Source organism: Rattus norvegicus, chromosome 1 (assembly GCF_036323735.1).
Source record: "Rattus norvegicus strain BN/NHsdMcwi chromosome 1, GRCr8, whole genome shotgun sequence".
Taxonomy (NCBI): domain Eukaryota; kingdom Metazoa; phylum Chordata; class Mammalia; order Rodentia; family Muridae; genus Rattus; species Rattus norvegicus.
In genome coordinates, this window is record NC_086019.1 from 105,633,819 (window position 1) to 105,661,786 (window position 27,968).

Genomic DNA, 27,968 nt, shown 5'->3' on the forward strand with positions numbered 1-27,968 from the left:
TAAATCCCCAACCCCCTGCCCTCACTTTTAAATTGGAGACAGGTTTCATTATGTAGACCTGATTGTCCTAGAACCTGCTAGGTAGATCATGTTAGTCTCAAACTTGAAATGGTTCTCCTGCCTCTGCCTCTCAAGTGTTCTATCAGACAAGTCCTTTAGCTGCCATGGGGATTTTCTTGGGATGTTATTCTTTAGTCAAAACAAATCTGCTCGGTTCTGAATAAATAAAAATCTAGGGTTCCCTGTTTAGGGTCCCCTCTATTACTGAAAAAAAAAAAACTAAACTAAAAAATAATTCTTCATTCCTGCTGGGCCTGTTAAATATATTTCCAGCATGACCTACACAGCCCACATTTTACCCCAGACTTTTAAACATATCCCTTGGCCCAGTGAGGTGGCTCAACCAAGCCTAATGAATTCAGTTTGCGCCCAGGACCCAGGAAGGGAAGGACAGACTCCTAAAAGTGACTTCTGCGTTGTGAGCCCACACACGTATGCACACAAAATAAATTAAAAAAAATGTAATCTTAAAAAAGAGCCAAGGTGGTGGTGGCACATGCCTTTAATCCCAGCACTTGGGAGTCCAGAGGCAAACTGAGTTTGAGGCCAGCCTGGTCTATAGAGCAAGTTCCAGGATAGACTGGGCTACACAGTGAGAACCTGTGTTGGAAAAACCAAAAACCAAATGAACAAACAAAAAACCAAAGCCAAACCAAACAACAACAAAACCCAAACCACATCTTCTAACTCCTCCTATGAGTCTGATACCGGAGAGGACCCCCAGAATGTCAGAGTCCCAGACACACAATTAGTAGATCTAAATCTGCCTTGATTCTCTCCTGACTTGCAGGGGCGTCCCGGTTGCCATCCCTGACTGACAGGTGCCCTTCCCAAGCCAGTGTTCTTTCCCCAACTCTTTACTTAGGTGGGTGCAGCCACGTCAGCCTCTTGTTCCTCTAGCAGGTTTGGGGGGTATATGTTCTTGATCTGAGCACTGGGGAGGTAGAGGTGGGTGAATCTCTGTGAGTTTGAAACCAGCCTGATCTATATAGCAAGTTCCAGATCGGCCAGGGCTACATAGTGAGAAAGAGAATTTGTTTCAAGGGGGAAAAAAGTTGTATAATAAAGACGTTAGCCCATCTTTTCTGGACTGGATTCCCAAGTAGTTGTTGTCGTCGTCGTCATCATCATCATCATCGTTGTCGTCCTCCTCCTCCTTGTTCTTGTTCTTGTTCCTGTTCTTCTTGTTCTTGTTCTCCTCCTCCTCCTCCTCCTCCTCCTCCTCCTCCTTCTCCTCCTCCTCCTCCTCCTTCTTCATTTTTTTGTTTTGTTTTGTTTTCCAAGACAGGATTTCTCTGTGTAGCCCTGGCTGTCTTGGGACTCACTCTGTAGTCCGGGCTGGCCTTGAACTCACAGAGATCCACCTGCCTCTACCTCCCGAGTGCTGGGACTAAAGGTGTGCACTACCACCACTGCCCAATACAAACTTTTACACTGGATCAAACTGGACAAATCTTCCAGAAGACCTTTTGTCAATAAACTGGTTGTTGCTACTTACACCAACAGACTCACATCTTCAACCTAAGCAGCCGTAATATCACACCAAAACACACGACAGGCTATTGCACCCATACGATCCATAACTTCACCTACGGGAAGTGCTCCTCAGAGTCTCCAACCATCCTCAGTTCTGGCCCTCTCATGAACACCCGTCAGACCAACAATAGCCAGGGCCCACACTGCCTCTACTCATCTTGAAGAAGCCACTTAAGGTGGGACGTTTACCCAAATGTCTATGGTTTGACACGGCCTCATGTGTTGAGGGTGAAGTGTTGAGCCAATTTAGGGTAGGTGGAAACATTGAGCCGTTCTCACTCAAGGCAGGACCATCATGGTCTGGAGGACAAGCTGTTGCCGACCACCAGCTCCACCGAGATGCTACAGTTTGGTCTGATTATTTCTGCAGGACCTGCCCCAAGAGAAGCTGCCCCTAGGATTCCTGACTCTCTGCTATGGCTGTACCATAGCTTACCCAATATACCCTACTTCTGCCCTATATTTCTGTGGTAATGGTTATGGGCACAGCACTCTCGGGAGTAGGGTCAACTGTAGTTTCTAATTAGTAGGTCCAGGAGAGGGCAGGGCTGTGCGATGGTTCAGTGGGGGACTTGATGAACGAGTGGAAAGGCTCGTGCTTGTGATGTCGATGTGTGTCAACAATTTATCAACAGTTAAACAAGTGTAGAGCAGCTTTGAAAATGTCCGGCGGGACTGTCAGGCAGAAGACGTGAAAACACGAGGACCAGTTGGAGTGTAGCTCAGTGGTGAGCATCTGCAGTGTAGGGACGAGGCTCTGGGATCTACTCCCAATGTATGGGACTTATGTGACTAAGACAATAAGGAGTGGGGTGTTGTGGCGCGTGCCTGTAAGCCCAGATATTGGATGGGGAGGCAGGAGGATCAGGAGCTCAAGGTCATCCTAAGCTACAGATCGAGTTTGAAGCCAACCTGGGCCACATGGGACCCTGTCCAAAAGAAAAAAAAAAAAAGCCAAAACACAAAAACAAAAGCAAGCAAACACAAAACGCCCAAAAACCCATCATTCCTTCTTTTGTGGCTCTAAAATTACCATTTGTACCCCCAAAGTTTCCACAGCAAATGAGAAATGCCAGGCCTCTTGTAGCTATGTGTCTCTTTGTGTGTGTGTGAGAGAGAGAGTGAGTGTGGATTTGCACAATCACCAAATCTGTTTGTGAGAACTTTGACCCATGGGTTTATCTCTGTCCCCTCTTCACTATTGATCTGTTTGGTTAACCCCTTCCCTTCTTGCTGATGGGAGGCGGGGGGTCTCTGCCAGGTTCTAATCCACCCTCAACTCTGCTGCCTTCCCCACTCCCTGGTTCAGGCTCCCCGTGGCTACCATTTTGATTTTGAAGAGGCGGGACATCCGGAGGTAGCAGCAGCCATGGCGATGGATGTAGAGGAGGTAGATGGGGCCAAGGACCCAGAGGTACATGGGGGGCACCCAGCTCCCGGCGGCTCGCAGGAAGCACAGGTTGAGCAAGTGATAGGCCACAGGCTCCTGTTCTGTCTGGTTCCAGACCTGAATAGAACATCAGGGACCTCATTAGGATTCTAGCCACCTGAGTCCTAATCTTATCTATCTATGGGGACAGACTGCATGAAAACATTTCAAGCCCTTTCTAGTGTGCCTTTTAATTCTCAATGATTTTCAGCCTAACGTCAACTTCATAAGGCAGATGAATTTATCCTGACTTAGCTTACGGGGAGTAGAGGACCAGAGAAGGCAAGGAACTTGCCCAATGCTGCTCAGCGGTCCCAGGGCTGGCTTTGAATTTGTGATCCTGGCCTTAGTTTCCCAAGTGCTAGGCTTATAGATCAGTGACACCACATTTGGTTTGGCACTCTGGTGCTACTGTCCCCATTTCATAGACCAGTAGACTGAGGTACCGAAAGGGAACTGCCCCGTTTGCATCCACACAAACAGGAAGTGACAGAGCCAACTGTGTCCTTTTCTGTAAAGGAAGGAATAATAAGATTCTCTCCCTCCAATGGAGCGACCTAAACAGTTGGGCTCACAGTATGATGGTAAGCACAGAACCAGCTCTCTGTGAACACCATCTCTTTACTGCTAATCCGACCCTGACCTGCTGGATTCCAGGACATAGACTAGTGTAAGGAGGGTCAGAAGAAGTGCAAAAGTAGGAAGGTTGGGGCTGGTCCACTAGCTTTATGCAAATAACAAAGTCCCCAGTGGCTGGCAGGGGCTCTGTAAGGGCCCGGGTTTAGTGAAAGGACCTTGATCTGTCGCTGCACTGCTCAATGGCCTAATTGCTTCCCGAGGTCAAGAATTTGAAGTCAGGCACTGCTTTTCCCAGCAGCTGGAATTATCCTTGGAGCAGAGAAAGAAGTGGGGGCAGACTGGACTCACCCTCAGGCCTGCGCAGGACTCTCCAGGCGTGGCCATTGAGTGCTCTCCGTTCATCAGTATGAGACTCTGTCCCAGAGCAGCCTTCGGAGCCCAGCTCCAAGCTGAGGAAGAGGCGGGACCCGGGCGGGTTTGACTGGGATTGGAGCTGGAAAGCAGAGGCCCCAGGGCAAGGTCCAGCTGCACACTGAGGTGAAGCCGGTGCTTGGGGAGGTGATTCTGGAATCCCCGAAAAGACACTTCCATGCTTCCTCTCTGTGAGAAGCCCCCCGCCCCCGCAAACTTCCTGCTCACTCTGAACCTAGCAACTTCAGGAAGGTATCCTGCAGAAAGAGCCAATATGTAATTTACGTGTCCAGCAACTCAGGACAGATGTTGTCTAAATGTAGGCACTGGGAAGAATGAAAGGTGTCTTACTTTGAAAAATAATTATGTGTGCCTTTGTCCTATTTACTTATTAGTTTTTGAGATACGGTCTCACCGTGAAGAGCAGGTTAGCCTATAACTCAGGCCCTTGCTGTCTCAGCCTCCTGTGTTCTTGGTTGAGAACCATCTGAATAAAGACCTTAGCATGAGCTGGAGAGGTGGCTCAGGCACTCAAAACTCCCACTGCTTTTGCAAAGGACTGGAGTTGGGCTCCCATTTAACACCCTCTCCTGGCCTCCACACTCATGTGCATGTACACACACACACACACACACACACACACACACACACACACACACGCACATGCACAAGTGATGAAAAATAAAACAGCCCTTGAAGTGGTTTAAGCAGTGCAAGCCACACAGCAATCTCTCAGTAAGTTAGTTATTAGCACTGATATCACCATTTAGTCCGTGAGTTACTAAGCAGCTTAAAATGCTACTGCAACAAAACAAAACAAAAAACAAAAACCCCATTAATATGGAACTATGACCTGCCTCTAAGTGCTATGACATAGATTTATAGCACCAACACGATATGACATTTTTGAAGAAGGTGTTCCTAAGTCAGGGGAAGTGGAGAAGGTCATTTTCTTTTCTGTCGAAGAAGCCTTAAAGCGAAGGGTAGCATGGGTTGTACCATAGCAATACAATACAGACAGGCAGACAGACAGACAGGCAGACAGACAGGCAGGCAGGCAGACAGACAGGCAGGCAGGCAGGTAGACAGACAGACAGGCAGACAGACAGACGGGCGGGCAGACAGACAGGCAGGCAGGCAGACAAGTGATTCTGTGCTATTTTATCCTGTTTGCACAGATACACAGTTGTACTAAAGTTGAGGTCTCAGGGAACCCCACTTTTCTTTCCACTTTTCTCTTTGTGTAAAGAGTTTATACTCCTCCCAAGGTAGGGAAGAAAAACTGCCCTAGACAGATCAAGCCAGGTGCTCTGCTCCAGAGAGGGAGGAATGCAGACCTCTGCCCTGTCCCCACCCTGTCACTTCTCTGGCCTTGACCCCATCTTTCCCCACAGCCTCTCTCTGGCAGGCAGGACCCAGGCAGGATGGCTTTGATCCATCTCTTGGGGTTGCCTGCACCCACAGAGTGATGTGCAGTGTCCTTTCAGCTGTCTTCTTCTGAGCTTTTGGCAGGGGTTGGAATTCCCAACTGCGTCTGAAAGCTGCGTGCGGCAAAACTGGTGTCAGTGAAACTTCACATCCTCTCTGCTTATTTGGGTCAGCTTTGGTGGGAGGTGGTGGCAAGGACAGAGAAGCCATGGCTCTTCTTTTTGAGAGTGCTACCCCCTCCCCCATCCTGCCCCTGGCATTGCTCTAGCCTGCAGTAGCTTTATTTCCCGGCATAAAAAAAAATTTATTCAAGTATGTGAATTCATTTGAGAGAATGAATTCAAAGGAAATTTAACTGGATGAATTTCAGGCTTAAGAGGAAAAAAAAAACCCTTAAAGTGTTTCTATACGAGTTAGGGTTGGGAACAAAATAAAACGTAAATATCTTTTAAAATATAACTATGAACTTAATATGTTTTGCTGAAGAAAACATCATTTAGCCGGGTAGGTGGAGCACGCCTTTAATCCCAGCACTCAGGAGGCAGAGGCGGGGGCATCTCAGTGAGTATGAGGCCAGCTAGGGCTACCTAGAGTGACACTGTCTCAAAAACATGCACAGCATCATTTGTAATGGAAAACCATGTCAACAGAAACCCATCATTGATACGAAAGAAGCCAAATCACATATTTAATTTCTTTATGTGCATGTGTGTGGGTGTGCCAACACAAACCCCACAGCTCTTAAGGGGAATAAGAGAGAGTTTACTCTGGAGCCATTTTGAGTCATGGCCCAGGAGTGCAGATTCAGGTTACCTCAAATTCTATCTTCCAACATGGAAGCAGTGTGAGGTCTCAAACCTGGGACACCACTGGACACCACCAAATAGACGCTGAGGTGCCTATTTAACATATTAAAGCAGACCTGGCCCCCAGGTTCTCTCAGCAACCCTCAGCCTCTACCTCTTACAGGGCCTTCCTGGCTAGCATACCCATCCCCTACCCTGAACTCTCCAGGGCTGTGCCTTTGGGCCGACTGGCTACTGCACCTGACTCTCTTCTCTCTCCTCTCCCTTCCCCTCCTCTTCTCTTCTCATGGCTCAGGGTCATGTTCACTCGGGACTCTCCCAGAAGTCCCTGCCTCTGGCTGTGCTCTCCCAGATATCTACAATAAACCTTCTCCTCCACCACATCTAGGAGCAGTCAAGTTTCCTTTATTTTCCTTTTCATTTCTTTCTATCTTTCATTTGGTGCCAAAACTCAGGACCTTCATGTTCTCTCTCTCTCTCTTTCTTTCTTTCTCTTTCTTTCTTTCTTTCTTTCTTTCTTTCTTTCTTTCCTTCTCTTTCTTTCTTTCTTTCTTTCTTTCTTTCTTTCTTTCTTTCTTTCTTTCTTTCGTTTGTTCCTTAAGGCAGTTTCAACACAGAGGGCGGGGTAGCTATTTCAGAGGCCAGAACTTAGCTCAAGATAAGGTGGTTAGCCTCTGGGCCCGCAGCATTCCAGTTTCTCTGGAGTATTGAGATTCTAACCATCCGATCCCCGCAGAAGCAGGCTCTTCCCAGGAATTTTTCTTCGCAGGCACACACACAGCCTGGCTTACAGGCACATAGGGCCCCATTCACAGCCAGGCACAGCCTCCTCTGGGAGTTTTCCTTCACAGGGACACATGCATGTCAAGGTCAGAGGACACCTGGAGTATCATTGTTAGGAAGGAAGGTGACCCAAATCCTTGGAGACAGAGCTTCTCATTGTTCTCCCCTTAGACTAGATCATGAGCCCAGGGGTCCTCCAGTCTCCACCTCCCCTGTGCTGAAGTTGCTTAAGTCTGGCATGGTTCTGGGGGTCAAACATATGATTGTGAGACAAACACTTTACTGACTGCCATCAACCCGGGACACCCCCCACCCTTACTCTCTGGTTACCCTAGTACTCCCTATGTTACCCAAGCAGGCTTAGGACTCATGGAAGTCCCCCTGCCTCAGCCTGATGAATGATTGTAAGTCACACCCAATTTACAGGTGTGCCCATGCTAGGGAGCAGTTAGGGCCTTGCTAGGCACACCCAACCCCCTTTTTTTTTTCAGAGCTGGGGACCGAACCCAGGGCCTTGTGCTTGCTAGGCCAACTCTCTACCACTGAGCTAAATCCCCAACCCCTACCCAGCCCTTTAAAATAGTTTACATCTTATTTTCAGACAGTGTCTAAAGTTGTCCAGGTTGGTTTCAAATTTTCTCCGTAGTTCAGGCAAGCCTTAGACTTGTCTGGCTAAAACAAGATTTTAATATACAAACACTGCTGAGAGACGGGGATGTCTTCGTGGGAAGAAGAACTAAATAACCAATTTCTAAAGGGCTTTTTGAAATTACATCTGCCGTGAAATATGTGAGTCAAATGCACTCGGGACTTGTCGAATGCATCAATCAACAAAAAGCTCTCAGCCCATGACACTGAATCTGAAGTGGAAACCTGTCTGGGTTGTTCCTTCCAGAGGCTGCGCAGAGTCCTCCAGGACGCCAGAGGCGCAAGCGGCTGTCATACTCAGCGGAGCCGGTGTCTTGTCCGTCTTTCTTAGGGGCGTGGGCGCAGGGCCGCGGTGCGCCTGCGCAGAGCAGCTCCGGGGCGGGTCCTGGGCTTGTCAGCCCAGCGAGGAGGAGGAAGGAGCCGGCTGCGTGCGGTGTGAGGGGCGGGACCGGGCGGGTTGCGGAGGGTAGGCACGCGGAGGCCGGGCCATGCGTGCGGGCCGGTGTGCCGCGGTGCTGCTGCTGCTGCTGCTGAGCGGCCCCGGGCGGGCGATCGGCTCCGAGGACATCGTGGTAGGCTGCGGGGGTTTCGTGAAGTCGGACGTGGAGATCAACTACTCGCTCATCGAGGTGAACCGCCGCGCGTGGCCGGGTGGGCTGTGTGACCCTTGGCCAGGCTCTCGGCTGCTCTGCACCTTTCCCCAGCTGCGCGGAGGAGTGAGGGGCCAAGAGGGTCTGCCAGATCCTAGCTCCCCCATACCAGTACTCTTGAAACTCTAGTCCTCCCAACCCATATTGCAGAACTTGGAAACCACACGTGTCACTCTCCGTACTCTAAACCCCAACGTTCGGACTCAGCGCTCCTCCATCCTCCCTGGGATGTATTTAAAGAGGATAGATTCCTATCTCTAAGTCCTGATATGGAACAGTGTAACAACCTCTGAGGCTGCGAAACTGCCTCCCTTTCCCCACCTCTCCTTTTTAAAGTTGCCAGGCACCTTGCGTAGTTGCTGGAATTACACTAGAGATTTGTGAAGCTATTTTTGACTGTGTTAATGTGAAATGGTTATCAGCCCGGTGGGATTCCTACCCAGAAAGCCTGTGAGAAGAGGGGGGGTAGGCAGAAGCAGACACAGGGGACTGGAGAGAGGGCTAGGCCAGATTTTCCCAAGGGGACGGGGGTGATAGTGCCTCCAGAGAAGAGAAGGAGATGGGAAGAGGTAAAGACAGGTGCCCAAGGAGGAGAAATGTGGGGTGCCAAAGAGAAGGGAACCTGAGATCCTTAGCATTTCTCTTGGGACTGGAAGAAAAGGTGAGAAGCCGTCCCCACCCTGAATTCCTGTGGGTTCAGTCTTTCTCCGAATCTCAATCCGTACCTGTGAGATGGTGTTAGAGGTAGTAGAACCCAGAAGCATGATTTCCCAATGCGGAGTCATCAGTTGTCATCTTCCAGGCTTTCTGTGTACTGCCCCTCTCCCTCGTTAGCCGATTTATATTTTATTTTCTAAATTTTTGAGACAAGGTCTCATGTAGCCCAAGCTGGCCTCAAATTGACAATATACCCAAGGCTGGCTTTGAACTCTGGACATTCTTGCCTCGTTTTCCCACAGTGCTGGATTACAGGAGGATGGCCTGATTCCTCCTACCAGTTTCTTTTTTGCTCTTAAGGGCTCCTAGGAACTGCTGGGGACACATCACCAGGTGCTGTGCCACCCACTGGCTTTGCAGCATTGGGCATCTCAGAAGCCACCTTGGAAGGCTTTTCAACTTGAGCTTCCTCCAGCTTTGGGAGGAAGGAGAGGGTAGTCAGGGGTGCCCTCTCTTCTAAGCACTAACAGGGATTGAGAGAGCAGAGAGTAGGTTCTGTGGCTCATTGCGAACTGTGTTGCTCCAGCCCTAGGGCTCCTTGTCCTCCTCTCTGAAGCAACCCATCCTTTTGTAATCTCTGCTTACAACATCAGACACTTCATGCATGTAATCTCCACACAGGTTATGTTGTCCTTTTCCTATCTGTACCACACAAAAAACTCGTACTACATGTATGTGATCCAGAGAGAAGTATGGCAGCCATGCTTTTGAGTTTGAATTAATGGGCTTCTTAAATATACAGTATAGCGAGAATTTAAAAAAAATAAACACAAGAAATATTATATGTTTTCATTTTAATCCCAGGTGTGGGATATGGGGTTGCTTCAGATTGTCCCCAGTATCCGACTATGATTTGCCTCATGCGCTAGCAGGGCAAATTTTGCCAGCTGCAGTTAGTTTCTGTGGGTGTGTGACATTTGGAATTCTGGGGTCTGTAAATGCTAGGGCCATGAGAGGTGGCCTGTTGGTTGGGTGTTTTAGATATCCTGACAGTGAAAATCAAACTCGCCCCAAGGAACTAGTTGGTCACGCCTAATCAGCAGGAAGTAGTGTAAAAATGACTTCTCCCTCTTTTCCCTCCATCCGTTCTTCTCTCCTATCTAGTGTTAGGGGGGAAGGAAAGGGGTGGAGAAGGCTGGGAGCAAAAAGAACCCACAAAGTAGCTAAAGGTATGGTTACAATGTAGCAAGACAAAGTAAAAGAATAAATAAGCAACTAGCAGATACACAGATAGCAATGTATCATGAAATTGAGTGTTCACAGCATCCATTGACTGAAGAAGTCAACCGGACTCCTCAATACAGAGAGCCCGGGACAGCTGCGTGGCCTCTCACAAACAAGTAACAATGTATAGAGACGACACCGTTAATCCGGTGTTTACAACATCTAGCAAAAGCTGACGGGGGGGGGGGGGGGGGGGGATTGAGGCATCAGCTGGAGTCCTGGTTGAACTTTCTCTCCATGTTTGAGCATCCCACCCCTGAACTGGTGGCTTCCCCAGGTACTGCTATATCATGGGATGAGCAATAGTAACATCTGTTGGGAATGGTCCACCTTCCAGCTGTGCTCAGTGATGTTTTCCTTTTGGGGTATTTTGCTGTTCTCTTCCCTCCCTGTCACAGGGATGTGGCCAGCCGGTCCTTGGAAGACACTTTGAAACAAGCTTGCTTAAGTTGGACATGGAGAAAGGACGTCACTGCTCCCAGAGCTCAAACAGCATGTGACAGTTTACCAGTATAGCGTATTGTATAACATGTAAATAATACGGGTATTTCACAGTCTTTCCTCCTCCCCCCTCCTCCTCTTCTTCTTCCTCCTCTTTTTTTGTTTTTCTTTTGAGGCGTACCCAGGCACTTTGGAACTTCTGATCCTCCTGCCTGACCTTCTAGGGGCTAGGCCTGCAGGGGCGGTGCAGCCACGTCTGGTATGGCTTTTCAGCTGTCTTCCCTGCTTGAAGTGCCTGCCTTCTTTTAACAACTATGTATCGGCATACACTGAATGCTTGTCCCAGATAGGGGCTCCTAGCGCAGTAAAAGGTCCAGAGAAAGCTCTGGGCTTTGACATTCTGTCCTTTAATAGTAGCCTGTCTAGCTAAAAAGAAGAATTTAGGGGCCAGAGAGATGGCTTTTCTCAGTGATTAAAAGTATGTGCTGCTCTTGCAGAAGACGGGCCGGATCTCAGTTACCCACATGATGGTCTACAACCATCTGTAACTAAAACCATCTGCAATTTTAGTTCCAGGGCATCCGACACCCTCTTCTGACTTCTGCAGGTATCAGGAAAGCACATGGTGCTCAGACACCATGCAAAATGCTTATTTGCATAAAAGTAAATAAACTGTAAAAAAAAGAATTAGAGAGAGGTTCTAGCAGTGTAACAGTCAGAATTCATATCAAAACTGGCTTCTTGGATTTGGGGGCTGGTTCAGTGAAGTGCTTGCTGTGCAGTATGAGAATTCAGGTTCTGTCCCCAGAGCCCATGTGATTAAAAAGAAAAGGCTAGCCTAGTCTACTTGGTGAGTTCCAGGGTCTGGAACAACAGACAAGGTGTATAGTTTTTAAGGAGTGGCACCTGAAGTTACACACACACACACACACACACACACACACACACACACGAGTATTTCTCCTGATAAGCAGCCATCTTTAAGCTGCAGGGCATGTCTTAGGGGGACTGCCTTGGGTACAGCCTTCTGGTCCTCTGTGCTAGGGCATATGCAGCCACGCATCTGAAGTTCTTTATGGCCTAGAGCAAATTCATTTTTACGCTTAACTGAATAGCCGGGGACTAAGCAAATAAGTGGCTGTCTGGGCTGTGTGGAGTGTAAGCCATAGTTATTGCCCATGAGCACTACAGTCTGTGCCTTACCTCACGACTCTCCTTCCACAGTGTGCACTAGGGGGTGGAGGTGGGCAGGGGTGCTGGCTGCTTATGTGTTTCCTAAGACTCCATTGGATCACATCTGTATTTTTGCCACAGAACTTTTTTTTTTTTAAATGTGTATCTGTATGTAGCTGTGTGCACACGAGGGCAGCGCCCTGAGAGGCTGGAAGTGGGCATTGGACTCCGTAGAGCTGGAAATGAACTCTGGTCCTATGCAAGAGCTGCAAGCTCTTAAATTGTTGAGCTGCTCTCTGGCCCCAACATTCATATTTTACAACAGGTCAGGCTCTTCGATGTAATCTGACCCTCGTGTGTCTTTACAGACTGGGAAACTGAGGCTCAGAGTCATCGAGGCACTCAGGACAGCTTAGGGAGTCCACCTGTAACCCTCTGGCTGGTGGCGTGAGGTGGCTTTTTCTTTCAGAGAGAGATTAAATGGAAGATGCTTCTTTTTGAGTCTGAGCTCTGTGCCTGGTGCTTACCACACTGCTGTGAGCCAAAGCAAAGTGTCTATTTTTACCACTAAGAAGCCCAGCCTCTGGAGGTGTCATGGCTTCGTCAAGGCCACCCTTGTAGGGGAGACCCTGGTATGGCTTTGTGTCTACAGAGGCTCCGGATGCAGCAGTCGGAGGATGCAGGCCTTGGGGAGAGCAAGGGCCTTGGGGATCTTTCACATCAGTCTTTGCTGTGAGGATGGGAGTGGAGGGTTTTAGGTGAATAGAACCATTTGGGGCTAACAATGTGGGCTCCAGTGCTCACCCGAGACCGGCTCAGCAATCTGCCTCCTGACTTACCCCAGCCTTTAAATTGTGCTGGTGTGGAACTGAGGGACAGGGCGCCTCGCCAAGAGCAAAATTGGAAAGTTTCATACTCAGAAATTCACATAAACATAATAGAGACAACTACTGATACTAAAGCAGAACGAAAGCTTCAAAGAACAAGTCTTTGGGGGCAGATTGAAGGCGCTTTCAATAAGAACAGCACAGATGACATTATTCCAGGGTGCTCTGTCTTCTTTCCCTATGTCCCCGAAGCTGTTTTAGCAGCCAGCCTGTAATAGGTGCTCAGCTAACACGGGCCAATAGACTGCATGCAGATGCCACGTGGTAACTTATTCTCTAAGCCAATATTAGAACTTTTGGATTTTATTCTCCTTACTTTCCAGATAAAGTTGTACACCAAGCATGGGACTTTGAAATACCAGACGGACTGTGCTCCTAACAACGGCTACTTTATGATCCCCTTGTACGATAAGGTAAGAAGCGGAGGGACTTCAGTCTCTGAGTGAGTGACTTTTATGATAGGAAATCATTAGCGTGCCCGAGTGACAGCAGCAGCCAGGGGCGTGGCCTTTCTCCCACATGCAAACATTTTTATTGTAAAGATCAGCGGAATGCGGATGTCCAGCGGTTACGTGGGCTCGGTGGGGCTGCATGTCTCTGGCATGGTTGGCAGTGTCTCCAGACATTTCCCATCACAGCAACAGAGGGGGTGTGCGAGAAGAGGGGGCGGTGAGCTAGATCTTCTCAGCACTGCAGGTGCCACGTGCGACGCCATTGGAAGACTCAGGAGTCCATAGAAGCTCGAGTTTTCTTTTAAGAAATATTTCAAAAACACCCATTTATTTATTTATTTATTTATTTATTTATTTATTTATTTATTTATTTATTTAGTGTGTGGAGAGTGGGAGTGGGTACAGCCTGCCTGCCATGGTGTGTGTGTGTATTTGTGTGTGTGTGTGTATGTGTGTTAGTATGGGTGGGGGGAAGAAGAACGAGGAACAGACAGACATAGCAACCTTTGGGAGCTGGTTCTCTCCTTCTTGTGGGTTCCAGGGATTACATGCAGGCCGCCATGCTTGCAGAGCAAGCCCTCTACCCACTGTGACATGTCACCACCCTAGGTCTTTAGAACTCACAAGTGGGCTTCCATGTGGCAATCTCCTCGCTGCTACGTGGAAATTTCTGGGTGCCCAGCTTCAGCCAGCTGCCCCTGGGATCCAGCCGCCGCCATTTAGAAGAGCCTCGTGTAACATTTTATTTCAGATGGGGCTGTTTCGGGTGAATGAGTTACACTGTCTACCTGGGGCCTTCTGGTCTCCTGCCTTCACCTTGCATGGCTTTCCTTGCAGGGGGATTTCATCCTGAAGATTGAACCTCCCCTGGGCTGGAGTTTTGGTAAGTGACCTGGGTAACGGGGCACTTTGCAGGGGACCACAGCGCACGCCAACTGGTCATTTTCTTAGAAACTCCTCCTGATCTGTAGTACCTCTTTCTGGGAAAACGGTTTTGGTAGAGTTGGTTCACTGTGCTGACTAAACTCAAGAACAGGGTCCTTCTCCCAGTTCTGGGACCAGGACCAGGGCTGTTTGTGGTTTTGGGTCTCACGTGCAGCCCAAGCTAGCCTCAGACTCAAGAGTTTTCTTGTGTCAGCTTCATGGAATTGAGCTTACAAACGTGTGCTACTGTGTCTGGCTCTGCCCACCTCTGAACTGAGGGAAGTGTTTGAACATTGTAAGATTCGGTAGTAGAGACCGGATCTATACGGGGCTGGAGATGGTGGCTCTGTGGAGGGAAGACTTGTCCGTGGGCATCGTGGACGGTTCCTGTTTATAGTCTGTAGTCTGGATACGAGAGCGGGACCCAGGGGACTCCTTACCGTGACAAAAGGGCCCCTGCAGCTTCTTTCTCCAGAGCCTCCAGCCAGCCCTTCTCACTGAACCATACTACCATATACAAGCAGTGAATGTAACAAGAGTCACACAGATACTTTAGTGGAGCAAATGTTTACAAAGCGTGCACACCTGGCTAACTGGCAGGAAATGTGGTAGAACTGTTAGCACCATGGAAGCCCACTGCCGTGCTCATTAATCTCCTGCAGGGCGCACAGATGACTGTCCTCACCTAAAGTGACGGGCTCTGGCTCGCTCTCTCTGTGTTAAGGACTGAACCTACAGTCTTGTCTAAGTGATGTCTTCAACCCTCGTGACATGCTTGCTTTTGGATTTTCTTCATTTCGATGCATGGCGTTGCTAAGTTCTCCAGGCTGGCCTTGATCCTACAATCCTTCTGCCCCAGCCACCCAAGCAACTGGGATCAGAGCCTGAGGCACTGTGCTCTGTGTAGGCGCCATTTTGTTTTGAACTTGAACTAAGTAAATTTGTACAGGCTGCTTTTCGGTGTCTGGTTCCCTCCAGCCTTGTTTATGATGCTTATCTGTATTACGCGTGGTTCTAAGTCATTTCCTTTGCTGTATAGAATTCTCTGTGCGTGTGCACATGCGTGTCTTAGTTAGGGTTTCTGTTGCTGTGATGAAGCACAATAACCAAAGGCAACCTGAGGAGGAAAGGGCTAATTTCTGCACACTCTCTCAACACTCCATCACTGAGGGGAAGTCAGGGCTGGAACTAAAGCGGAGGCAATGGAGGGAATCCACATAATAGCTCGTTCACCCTGGCTTGTTCCACCAGTTATAAATATATATATATATATATATAGTTTTTCTTACACATCCTCCCAAGGATGACATCACCCACAGGGGGCTGGGCCTTCCCTCATCAATCATTAATCAAGAAAATGCTCTATCAACTGTCCTATAGGCAATCTGATGGAGGCATCTTCTCAGTTAAGATCCCTCTTTCCAGATATGGCTAGGTTTCTGTCATGTTGGCAAAAACCAACCAGGATGCGTGCCCGTGTGTGTGTGTGTGTGTGTGTGTGTGTGTGTGTGTGTGTGTGTACACGTGTACGTATGTATGCATGTGAAGGCCAGAGGTTGATAATCAGATGTCTTCCTCAGCCACTCCCCACCTCAGTTTTGAGACAGAGCCTAGAGCTCACTGAGTCGGCTATGCTGGCTGGTCAGCCATTGAGCCTCAGGGATCCTGTGTCTTTGTCTCTTCGGTTCTGGGGCTACAGATACATGCTGTGCACTGCTGTGCTGTGGGAGCTGCTGGGGACCAAACTCATGTCCTCAGACTTGGGTGGCAAGTGCCTCACCGACCTCACCGTCTCCTCAGCCTTCTAGTGTTTTAAAAGCTCAACCTTCATTTCTATCGTGGTGAGCACACATTGTGTTAACATTGAAGGATGGCATAGACTCACTCACTCCACACTATTTGTGAGGGGTTGGAAGCTCTGTCAAAGGGGCAGGGTGTATGTGTGTGTGTGTGTGTGTGTGACAAGATTGAGTCAGGGCTGCCTTTTCTGTTTGTCCCTTAACCTGCTCTTCTCAAGTCCTCCCCATGTGGTTCCTGTTGTCATGGAGCTGATGGACCTTGTTAGATCTGGATCCATCTTGTGAGATCACATTGGAACTGTGTCACGGGCCCCGTGGAAAGACCCTCCGACCTTTCCATGACTCAGCTTACGCCTCAGTAAAATCTTGAATCTCCAGAAGAGTTGCGTTCACTGGCCTTGGTGCCTGGTACACAGTGGATGCTTTGGGGCTGGGGAGTGGCTCGGTTGGTAAAGTGTTTCTTGTGTGGACCTGAGGATCTGAGTTCAGATTCATGTCAGAGTCGAGCACGGCGGCATGTAACTGTCTGGGGTCAGAGGAGAGGGTCCTGCACTGCCGGCCACTTAGCCAAGGCAGGTAGATGCGCTCTGGGTCCAGGGAGAGACTCTGCCTCCAAAGTAAGCTATGGAGGAAGACGACATTGGCAGCCTCCATGTGCATGCGCATACGCCCACAGGAACATGGACCACAAGCACACGTGTACACCAACACCACAGCAGTGTGGTTCTCAGTGACCTCAGTGGACCCAGGTGGCTAGGCAGGGTGGGAGGAGCGCCTGTACAACGTCTGCCTTTATTTTAGTTCTGGTCCTGTGAGGGCATCACATGTAGAAATACGTAGAAGAGTCTGTCTGGGAGTCCCAGCACACGCTGCCTTGTGTCTCTTGTCCCTACCTCTCCTTTCCTGATTTTCCTCCAGAGCCAACCAACGTGGAGCTGCATGTGGACGGCGTGAGCGACGTCTGCACCAGGGGCGGGGACATCAACTTCGTGTTCACTGGCTTCTCTGTGAATGGAAAGGTTTGGCTCCAGGCTCTGCAGTTCTCCACATTTCTCTGCCTTGTCTCCCCTCAGCCTTAGAGAAGTGGGGGCTCCCACAGTGAGCTTCAGGGGTCTGTGGTGTGTGAGAGTCAGCTTGGATGTGGAGAATGTCCTGTGGTGGGGGTACAGAAAGGGAGGGAGGGCACCGTGCCCAGGATCTGAGCTGTCATGCTTGCTAGGTTAGAGCTGGCCTCAGCTCCTTCAGGCCACCCACCAGAGGTGGCCCCTCCCCGGGAACCAGTGGGGGAGAACTTGAGGTATTGGAGTGTGGGCGGCGCATGTGTGCTGCTGTGTGAGTGCCGGCTCCCATTCCATCTCCCTAGCGTTCACGTGTTCACGGCTTCCTTCCACCTGTGCGGGTTTCTTATGGAAGAGGGGATCTTGGGTATGTTTTCTTTCTTAGTGATTTGTTAAATAGGGATACTTTTTTTTCCTCTAGTTTTATTTTAGTTTTAATTGTGTGTGTGTGTGTGTGTGTATGTGTGTGTCCTTAGAGGTGGGAGGCATGGGGGTCCCCTGGAGCTGGAGTTAGTCACAGGGAACCTAACTCCAGGCCTCTGTCAGAGTGCACCTTAACCAACCGCTGAGCAGCCCCCAGCCCCATCTTAGATCCAGTGGAGCAGCATTTTACTGTCACGGTCCCCCCCCCCCCAGCCCCCACAAAGGTTCCCTCACTACTTCCTCTTCAAATAGGCTCTGGACCCAAAGGAAAATGTTTTAGGTGCCACTTGGGGAGCAGAAGCACCTATCAAACTCCTTCCCGAGGAGGGGCCTTGGCTGGCTTCACTGCCCGCTGGGTCCTAACGTCCCCCTTCTCACAGGTCCTCAGCAAAGGGCAGCCCCTGGGCCCCGCAGGAGTCCAGGTATCCCTGAGAAGCACTGGCGCTGACTCGAAGATCCAGTCCACAGTCACACAACCTGGTGGAAAGTGAGTAGCAGCTGGACCCGGCTGTGGCACGCATGTGGGGAGCTCTGGGGTGAGGGGCTCTGGGCTCGGGTCGTCACCTGGCCTCTGAAGAAAGTTCCTGCTTTCCAAACCCAAGTTCCTCTTGGAGTGGGGTCATGTGATGTACTGTGCAGGGGGTGGACAATTGATTGTCACCTGAGTGATTGATGATCAGCTACTGACTGTAAAGGCCGTGCTCCTGTCCTGGGGTATGCATGCATAGCCTTTCGGGTTGTCTTTGGGGCCCAGTATCCGGGGTTGAAATGGGGTGCCTCTGGTGGCTCTTGGACTTGGGACCTCTCCTCCCCTCTCCTTGCTTTGTCGCTCTGATTTGTCGATGAAGGTAATGGCAAGGTCACAGGGAAGACTACCTGTCTTAGGTCGTCCAGCATGGTGCTTAGTAAACGGTTGCTGACCATGGTTAATACCGTTAGGGTTTAAAGACATCACTTTATCATTTACACGGAAACCATCTAGTAGCCGGACCTGATGGTTATTTAGTTACCCTTGCGGAATGAGATGTAAGGGGCTGTTTAGTTGGACCGTGAAGTGGGGAGAGTTCAGCTGTGACTGCTGGCAGATGTGTCAGGACTAACACTGGAATTATCGGAGTGGGTACTGTTGGGATCATTGAGGACATGTTTACTTCAGTTCACAAAATCCACCCGAAATAGTAACCTAGGCTCCTCTGGTGTCTTATCCAACCTAAAAATGACTGTCGTTGATGGCTTCTCCTCGATCGGAGCCTAGTCCTGACCTGAGGGAGCACAGGGCTGTGTTCATAGCTTAGCCCAGGCTAAATGTCCCTCAGCCAGCTTCTTGGGACCAGAGGGACCTCTGATGTGGAGTTTTCCCTAACTTGGTATGTTAGTTTCTCAGTGCCGATATGCACAGTTGACATTCTATCTAGCTCATGGTTTTAGACCATGGTCACTTAGCCATCACCTTTCTGGGTCCCCGGCCCAAGTGACATACTTCCTGCCCCCCCCACCACGGTCCCCACTACCTCCAATAGTTTATCCCATCCTCTGCCCATCAGCAGGCTGATCTGTTGGTTTAGGCCAAAGCCCTCCTGACCCAGTCACTTCCTAGAGCTTCACCTCTGAACTCAGCACTGGAGAACCAAGACTTCAACACCTGTGCCTTTGGGGGTGGGACTCACTTCTGAACATGAACTTCACTTATGTCTTAAGTATGCAGGCTAAAACTGTTCATACAGAATTTCACGTCATTATTACATGAAACAGTCTCATGGTCTAGAATTTTCCACTTCTGTGCCATAATATTGGTACTCAAAAAGTTCTGGATTTCGGAGTTCTGATGTTCAAACGAGGGATGCCCCAGCTGTGGTTCGTTGCAGACCTTACTGGATCCACCTTAATCTTTCCGAGCTCCTTCCACTGCTCTGTCTTAGGCAGTGCTTAGAGCATACGCACAGGAAGTAGAAAGGCTAAATCTTTTTTTTTTTTGGTTCTTTTTTTCGGAGCTGGGGACCGAACCCAGGGCCTTGCGCTTCCTAGGTAAGCGCTCTACCACTGAGCTAAATCCCTAGCCCCGAAAGGCTAAATCTTGACAATGCCAGAAGCCAGTGGTTCCCAAGCTCTGTGCAGCCGTCATCTGGCAAACCATGGGAGAACGCAAATGCTACCTGAAGTAAGTGCCATGTGGCAGAATCAGCTCCTGTCAGCAGGGGCCTTGTCCAGGTTGAGCCTGCTAGGACTCCTGCTGTAGTGTTTGCAGCTCAGCCAGTCGACCGCAGCCTCAGTATCTAGAATTCTGCTCATTGGCTAATGGCTTGTTCAGTCAGACAACAGGTGGCAACAGATCTGTTTTGTACGGGAGCCAGAGCCTGTGACCTCAACAGCATACTCAGGGTCATCTTTTGTTTTGTCTTTTATTTAATCTGGCTTTTGTTTAGTTTTGTTTTGTTTTGGGGGACAGCATCCCAGTGTAGTCCAGGGCTGGCCTTGAATTTTTTTATTTTTTAAATTACGTGTCTGGGTGCCTTGGCTGTGTGTCTGCCTGTGCATGTGCATGCCTGGATCCGGCATGGATCTCCTGGAACTGGAGTTACCTACAGCTAAGGAGCCAAACCTCAGTCCCCAGGAAGACTAGTCCGTGCTCTTAGTGCTCACCCTTGAGTTTTCAGCTCTCCTGCCTCAGCCTCCCAAATACAGGAGTTACAGGTGGATGTTACCCTTAGTGTGGGATGTGTTAGCTCCCAGCCCGGGGTCTGCTCGCTTCCTTCCCCGCTGCTCTTCCTCTGACTTCTCAGCTTTTAGCTGTTTTTCCCCTCTGTCTCCTCCCCTCTCCTTCCCGTTGATGGCAGTCAAACCTGCTGATGGCGAGCTCATGCCAGGAAACGCGGGTGGTTGGCCCTCTGAGTACACAGAGCGGCTTTCCTTCTTCTCGGCACAGGGGCAGTGTTCAATGAGTGGGTTTGGACAGAACTGGATTGAGCGGCTCTTAGAGGCTTATAGTAATCCCCACTCGGCCCCCGTCTAAAACTTGGACTAAGTGAGCACTGTTTTGTGTTTTCCAGGTTTGCATTTTTCAAAGTTCTTCCTGGAGATTATGAAATCCTTGCAACGCACCCGACCTGGGCGCTGAAGGAGGTGACCTTTGACCCATGCCTGCTGCGGTGCCAGTTTGGGATCAAAAGTGGGGACATATTTAGGACATGAAATGAAGTCACAGTTTCTCCAGTACCGCCGCTCAGGGTCCCTCTTGTGGGTGGTGGTTTTTATAAAGTCCTCCACCAACTGCTGTGACTACTTTGAGCAGAGCGAACACAGGAAATTCCCAGTGAATTTTTGTTGTTTTCCTTATAAAAACAGAAGTCCATAAATATGCTAACTATTCTAGAGGCCTGACTGTTAAGGGGGGGATGGGCTGTGAGCCATCACCCCGAGTGTCAGGCGGGTATGTGAGCCAGAGAAAACCTTAGCAGTCATTTCCTTTTTGGTTTAAAATTTCAACTTTTTTTCTGCTTTGTATCTGAATTTTTAATCAAAAGTGGCTGAGATGTTAGCAGCATTCATTGAAAGAATGTCTAAGTACGGAGTGATGGCTGACACATATAATTCTTTTTCTTTGAATGCCAAAGCAGGATTGCTGTGAGGTTTTTGGCTAGCTTGGGCTATGTATAGTGATTTCTAGACCAGCCTTGGCTATAGAGTGAGACCCTGTCTCCAAACAAACAAAGTTCGAAAAGCCCAAAGAATATTTAAAAGGTTATAAATGTTTGAGCCTATTATATAAAGACTGACTTCTAAAATATTATAGTAGTTAAATTTCTCTTCGAGACTGTCACATTCTAGCCCAAGCTGGCCCCTGATTCACAATAATCTTCCTACTCCAGCTTCCTAATGCTGGGATTGCTGGTGTAAGCCACCGTGTCGGGCTGTCACGGTTGAGTACTGTGGAAGCTAAGACCCTTTTCTTTCCTAGGCAAGTACCACGGTGCGTGTGACAAACTCCAATGCTAACGCGGCTGGTCCCCTCATAGTGGCTGGCTATAATGTGTCCGGCTCTGTCCGCAGTGACGGGGAGCCCATGAAAGGGGTGAAGTTTCTTCTCTTTTCTTCTTTAGTGAACAAAGAGGTAAGCACACAAAAGTAAAGAACCGAGATCAGGGCAGGGTGTGGCAGGCAGGGCCACCGTTAAGCATATCAGTGGTGGTTGGTCTCTCCTGTGACGGCCCGTGAGGCTGTGCAGGTAGGGGCTGCTCAGGCACTGATGAGGTCAATGCAGTATCAGGTCTAATGAACACCCTTCCTCTGTGGCATCTTGGGGGTATCACTTGAGCTTCCTAGGCCAGTTTTCTTACTGTTGGGAGGAGCCTCACCGTTTTCCCTAAGAAGCCTGCCCACTTTTAAATCTGAAGCTGGGTATAAAGATTTGTCTTCCATTTGCCTGCATGGATGCCCCGGCTTGAGAAACCCGTGCATCGACCTCCACAAGTTGGCCCGGCCTTGCTTGTGGCTGTTGGGCAGTCGGGCCATGGAAATCTCTTCTTCCCTTCCACAGGATGTCCTGGGCTGCAATGTGTCCCCGGTGTCTGGGTTCCAGCCCCCAGATGAGAGCCTGGTTTATCTGTGCTATGCAGTCTCCAAAGAAGATGGCTCTTTTTCTTTCTATTCCTTGCCGAGTGGGGGCTACACTGTGGTGAGTGAGTGGGCAGGTCCCTATCCTTTCGGGACACTGTGACTTGATAAGAGCCCACGCCCTGGGGTGTTATGTGAGTCAGCTTCCCACATGACATGCAAGACGAGGTAAACAAACGTGAAGGAATAGAGCTTATCTCGGATCATAATTTCGGTTCCTGATTGATGGAGGTGAGGCAGTAGGGTGCGGTCAAGGCCAGTGCTAGGGAAACCTCTTCACTTCTTGGAGGCTGGAGTGCACAGAACTGGGGAGAGCAGATGGGTTGGGGTTTTGACCTGCCGGCAAGGGCACGCTGCCAGTGGCGTGACCTCCTTCCCTGGGCCCTGGTTCCTGAAGGTGTCACCACCTCCCAGCAGTGCTGTCAAGCATGCCTTGTAGCACAGGAGTGGCTAGAGCCTTTTGACATTGCAGCATGACCCTGCTGTCCCCAGATGCCTTGGGCCACATAAGCAGCTATCCTGTGACATGCTAGCACATGGGCTTTTGGGGGAATTTAAGAACCTAATGATAATACATAGTGAATGACCAAATGGTGAGCCGGCTGTCCTAGCAAGGATAGGTTGACTGTCCCTAAAACCCCAGACCTAAAGACTAAAATCTAAGGACACAGTTAAGTTTGCTCTCAGCCTGTGTCTCTGTAAGGTGTGTGTGAAATGTATTGGATCCTGGATTCAGACTGAGACCTGTCCACATGGTGTCTCATGATGCCCATGCGGGCACCCTGGCACCTGAACAGTTCTGCAGTGAGAAATACTTAGGGCTGCAAGCGGGTCTGCACTGGGGGTCACAGCCTGTACTGAAGAGGAGACATGGGCTCCTCTGTCACAGTCGAGCTCAGGGCTTCTCATTAGGCCACCAGCAACTGCGGTTCACGTTCCTCTGGGTAGTTTTGGCCGCTAGATGCAGGTGAACACCAATGGGTGTATCGTGACGTAGATGCTTCCTAATCACCAGACTTCGCCTTCTAGGTGCCGTTCTACAGAGGGGAGAGGATCACCTTCGATGTGGCGCCTTCCAGGCTTGACTTCACCGTGGAGCACGACAGCCTGAGAATCGAGGTGAAGCCTCCCAGTGCTCTATGCAGGTGTTTGGGTTCCCAGCCCAGGGCGCAGATGTTGCAGACAATGTCTGCAGCAACACCTGTGCAGAGCGGCTGTCAGAGGAAGTGGGACCACATGCCGTAGCCTGGGGTACCATAGGTATACTCCCTCTCTCACAAGGCATCTTCATCTTGCAGAGCGAGCTCGGGTCCTGATCAGTGCTGCTCTTTTCAGTGAGAGGTCTAGAGTTCTGTTCCACACTGGCTGTGCTGTAGGGGCTTAAGGAGGGAATAGTTTTTCTGGAAGTTACAACTTAGTGATGGGAGGAGCCGATGCCTGTTTAGATAAGCAAGTTAGTAAGTGTGTTAGAAGGCAGGAAGTGCTCTCTGGGACAGAAGAAGGGCCTTGCAGTTCAGGGCAGGGCTGCATCTCTTGTGGGTTCTCTCTCTCTCTGAAGGTCACTGAGCTACAGTCTGAAGGGAGTAGGTGGTGAAGGCAAAGGTCTCAAGGCAGGAGTGTGCCTGGAGAGTCTGAGGCACTGAGGAGGCCAGGGAAGCTGGGGTGGAGGGGAGGAGGAAGGGGAGTACGGAAGGGAGGAGGAGGACACAGACTTGGAGAGGTGTGATGAGGACAGCTGGCCTGGGCCAGAGTGGAGTCGGGGAACCAGGGCAGCAGTAACCACATGAGCACAGGAGATCATGGACCATGGAAGGGATGACGGGATCTTCAGAGCACCGTGCATGTCCCTGCTGGCAGCTCGCAACATGGAGGAAGCACCCGGGGCACCTTGGGTGGCGTTAGTGAAAAGTCACTCTATCTTTCATACCATGCTGAGAAGCAATCTGCTAAAATAGTGCAGGGTCAAAGGGGCTGGCCCCACCTCCTAAGCGTGCACAGGGCATCTGATGTGGGAACAGGAGGCGGGGAATGAGCCTGGAGCCTTTATTAGCTGTACAAACTTGCAGGAAGGGTGCGGCAGGTACTTGGGCAAAGTACCCCATGGAGGTCAAATGCAGGTCTTAACTGGTAAAACACGGAATGTCAAGTCTCACGTTCCACACTTGGCACACAGTAAGTGCCTAAGAAAAACACTTGATGGATATGTGAGTTAATAAGGGGATACTTAGCTGGCTTACCACTTATTCTCAGAAGGATCATTCCTAAATAAAAAGGAAGCCGCTTTCTTATTCCTCCTCACCCCTCTGCATTCTCCCTTTCTTGTTTTGACACAGTACTACTGTATGTCCCAGGATGGCCTTAAACTTATGGTCCTCCAGGCTTAGCTGCCTGACCGCTGAGATCACAGGTGTGTGCCTTCTAGTGCTGAGGTCACAGGTGTGTGCTTCCTGAGCACTGAGATCACAGGTGTGTGTGATCTGAGTGCTGAGGTCACAGGTGTGTACCTCCTGAGTGCTGAGGTCACAGGTGTATACCTCCTGAGTGCTGAGGTCACAGGTGTGTGCTTCTTGAGCACTGAGATCACAGGTGTGTGTGATCTGAGTGCTGAGGTCACAGGCGTGTACCTCCTGAGTGCTGAGGTCACAGGTGTGTGCTTCTTGAGCACTGAGATCACAGGTGTGTGCCCCCTGAGTGCAGAGGTCACAGGTGTGTGCCTCTTGAGTGCTGAGGTCACAGGTGTGTGCCTCCTGAGTGCTGAGGTCACAGGTGTGTGCCTCCTGAGTGCTGAGGTCACAGGTGTGTGCTTCTTGAGCCCTGAGGTCACAGGTGTGTGTCATCTGAGTGCTGAGGTCACAGGTGTGTACCTCCTGAGTGCTGAGGTCACAGGTGTGTACCTCCTGAGTGCTGAGGTCACAGGTGTGTGCCTCCTGAGTGCTGAGGTCACAGGTGTGTACCTCCTGAGTGCTGAGGTCACAGGTATGTGCCTCCTGAGTGCTGAGGTCACAGGTATGTGCCTCCTGAGTGCTGAGGTCACAGGTGTGTGCCTCCTGAGTGCTGAGGTCACAGGTGTGTACCTCCTGAGTGCTGAGGTCACAGGTGTGTACCTCCTGAGTGCTGAGGTCACAGGTGTGTGTCATCTGAGTGCTGAGGTCACAGGTGTGTGCCTCCTGAGTGCTGAGGTCACAGGTGTGTGCCTCCTGAGTGCCGAGGTCACAGGTGTGTGCCTCCTGAGTGCCGAGATCACAGGTGTGTGCCTCCTGAGTGCCGTGATCACAGGTGTGTGCCTCCTGAGTGCTGAGGTCACAGGTGTGTGCCTCCTGAGTGCTGAGGTCACAGGTGTGTACCTCCTGAGTGCTGAGGTCACAGGTGTGTGCCTCCTGAGTGCTGAGGTCACAGGTGTGTGCCTCCTGAGTGCCGAGGTCACAGGTGTGTTCACCATGCCCTGCACAGTCACACCTGGTGCTTGTATTATAAGAGTGTGAATGTGTCATCATGCCAGTCTAAAATTTTACCACTTCGAAGCTCTCTTTCATAGTGCCTGCATTTGTTCATCCAGGAGGCACTTACTGTGTGCCTGTTGTGTAGCAGGTAACTGAGGCAGGGTAGGCTTCACTGAGCCTGCAAAGTCTACATTTTAATGAGACAGGGTTAAGGTATAGGAAATCAATAGGCGTTTCAGACCCTGAGGAGTTTGATGAAGATAAGAAATTAGGTTAATGGTATTTCAGTTGAGGAGCCAAAGTTCAGAGGGATTGGAGCTCAGTATCTCCCGGGAGAGCCCAGGCTTGGTGCTCTCAGGGAGCAGGACACACAGACAAGGCACCAGGCTGTGTTGTGAGCGACTTTCAAGAGAAAGGAACCTGTCTAGGCCTGGGTTCTGGCTGTTAGGTGTGGGCTATTGGACTTTGAAAGGAAAAGGCAGGCCATTGGTCTTAGGTGATAGTGGTGGAATATGTTGGGGCTTTCAGGTGATGCTTGAAGGTAGTGAAGGGAAAAACCCATGGGTCCCAGGACATTCTAGGGGATAAGCTGGATTCCCAGGAGATGCTGGGGCCAGGTCAGGGGCCCCAGGTCATGCAGTTTGTGTTTGAGTCGCTGGAGTCAGGTCAGGTTTGCCGAGGAGACCCACAAGCCAGAGGCAGTGACTTGTGTGAGTTGGGAAGTGAGTCTGCAGGCTGTTTTTATTCAACTCTGATGATCATCCATGCATTGGAAATGCAGCCGAGAAGATAGCAGCAGTGAGGGGGAGCGGGGTTGGTGGAATTAGGGCTGAGAGGGAGGCACGGGGGAACCATGTGCTGGGCAGGAGGGCATCTTGGTGGCATGGTCATGTGAACACCCATTCTTCACTTTGCAGCCCGTGTTCCACGTCATGGGCTTCTCTGTCACTGGGAGAGTCTTGAATGGACCTGATGGAGAAGGTGTCCCGGAGGCTGTGGTCACACTGAACAATCAGATTAAAGGTGGGCAGGCATGCACGATGGTCCTGAGTGCTTGAAAGGCTTGTTTTGCCTCACGGAATGATGGAGACACAGGGACAAGCTCAGAGACCTTAAAAGCCTCTGTGTCCTCACGTACCTGTTGGGTGCGAGCTTTTGCAGCTCATCTTTTGTTCACGTGCTTTGGTTTCACAGTCAGAACGAAAGCCGATGGCTCTTTTCGCCTGGAGAACATAACGACAGGGACATACACCATCCATGCCCAGAAGGAGCACCTCTACTTTGACATGGTTACCATCAAAATTGCACCCAACACCCCACAGCTGGCTGACCTCATCGCTACAGGGTGAGTATGCCGTCCAGGTAGGGTTTGTATTGCTGTGATGGAACCCCATGACCAAGCTGGGGAGGAAAGGGTTGACTGGGCTAACACACTGCAGTGCATCACTGAGTAGTGGAGGCAGGAACTGAAGCAGAGGCCATGGAGGGCCGCTGACTGGCTCGATCAGCCTCCTTTCTTACACAACTCAGGACCTAGGTGGTGGCTGTGCCCTCAATGAATGGGGATCTTAATCAGTCAATCAAGAAAATGAACCACAGGCTTGCCTATAGGCCATTCTTGTGGCATTTTCTCAGTTGAGGACCCCAGCATGTGTCAGGTTGACATAAAACTCGCCAGCCCATGGGTAGGCCCCAGCTCCTTTTGGCAGCAGTGGAGAAAAAAATAAGCTTTGGTCTGACTGTTTCTGCCCAGGACTCACGTTGAGACAGCTGTGAGCGTTGGGCTGGCTTTCTTTTGGAAAGATGAATGGTGAACCTTGACAGCTGCAGGCACTTTTGTGTTGGACACAAAATTGTTTTCTCTTGCTTTCAAGCTAAAACGGGTTTGTTAAAGTAGAAAGAAAAGGGGTATGAACATGTCGAGGGTGTTTTCTGCCAGGCCTGGAGACTTGAACTTGATGCCTGGGGGCCATGGGCTGAAAGATGAGAACAGACTCAGACAGGTTGTCCCAGACGTCCACATGTGTACAAACATAGTAAATAAACGTTTGTCTGTCTATCTGTCCTATCTGTCTATCTATATTAGCAAAACATCTTCGAAGTTAGCCCTCCCTGTGAGTACTTTCCTTTTCTGACCCTGGAGGACTTTGTGGGGTGCACCGATGGTGGATGGTGGATGTGCTGGGAGGCGTTTCTGGTCATTGCCAGAGTTCATCACTTAGTCACTGATACACACATCAAGGACAGAACGGACAGACATTGGGGGCCTGTGAGAGGTGGTGCTCTGGACAGGTGTCACATGACCACTAGGCGGCCACATTCTCCCAGAGGTTTGGATCTGTGCACATCCTGATGACTGGCACATAGGTGGCTAGAACGGAATGCCAGCATTGCAGGGCTGGACGGGGGAGCCTAGGCAGTGAGTGACAAGGTGGTCACCAACACCAAAGCTAGGGAGTGGAGCCCCAGCAGGCTCAGTCTGCCCAGCC

At 50.1% G+C, this 27,968-nt stretch overlaps 2 protein-coding genes across 3 annotated transcripts in view; one reads left to right on the forward strand and one right to left on the reverse strand.

Moving 5' to 3' along the window:
• Abcc6 (ATP binding cassette subfamily C member 6) overlaps positions 1-4,077 on the reverse strand; it is a 54,215-nt gene extending 50,138 nt beyond the window's left edge. Inside the window, exons 1-2 of the mRNA NM_031013.1 lie at positions 3,953-4,077; positions 2,921-3,103 (exon numbers count right to left, since the gene is read on the reverse strand). Coding sequence (NP_112275.1) covers positions 2,921-3,103; positions 3,953-4,006 — 237 coding nt within the window. The 5' untranslated portion in view covers positions 4,007-4,077. The remainder of the gene's footprint in view (positions 1-2,920; positions 3,104-3,952) is intronic.
• Positions 4,078-8,048: 3,971 nt separating this feature from the next.
• The window catches only part of Nomo1 (Nodal modulator 1), a 50,842-nt gene continuing 30,922 nt past the window's right edge, over positions 8,049-27,968 (forward strand). The window contains exons 1-11 of one of the 2 annotated variants that reach the window (XM_006229108.5): positions 8,049-8,309; positions 13,096-13,185; positions 14,062-14,107; positions 16,866-16,966; positions 17,809-17,915; positions 20,476-20,548; positions 21,384-21,536; positions 21,963-22,100; positions 23,069-23,158; positions 26,397-26,502; positions 26,674-26,824. In XM_006229108.5, the coding sequence (XP_006229170.1) occupies positions 8,169-8,309; positions 13,096-13,185; positions 14,062-14,107; positions 16,866-16,966; positions 17,809-17,915; positions 20,476-20,548; positions 21,384-21,536; positions 21,963-22,100; positions 23,069-23,158; positions 26,397-26,502; positions 26,674-26,824 (1,196 nt within the window). In that variant the 5' untranslated portion in view covers positions 8,049-8,168. The remainder of the gene's footprint in view (positions 8,310-13,095; positions 13,186-14,061; positions 14,108-16,865; positions 16,967-17,808; positions 17,916-20,475; positions 20,549-21,383; positions 21,537-21,962; positions 22,101-23,068; positions 23,159-26,396; positions 26,503-26,673; positions 26,825-27,968) is intronic. The other variant, NM_001108484.1, reaches the window with a different exon arrangement.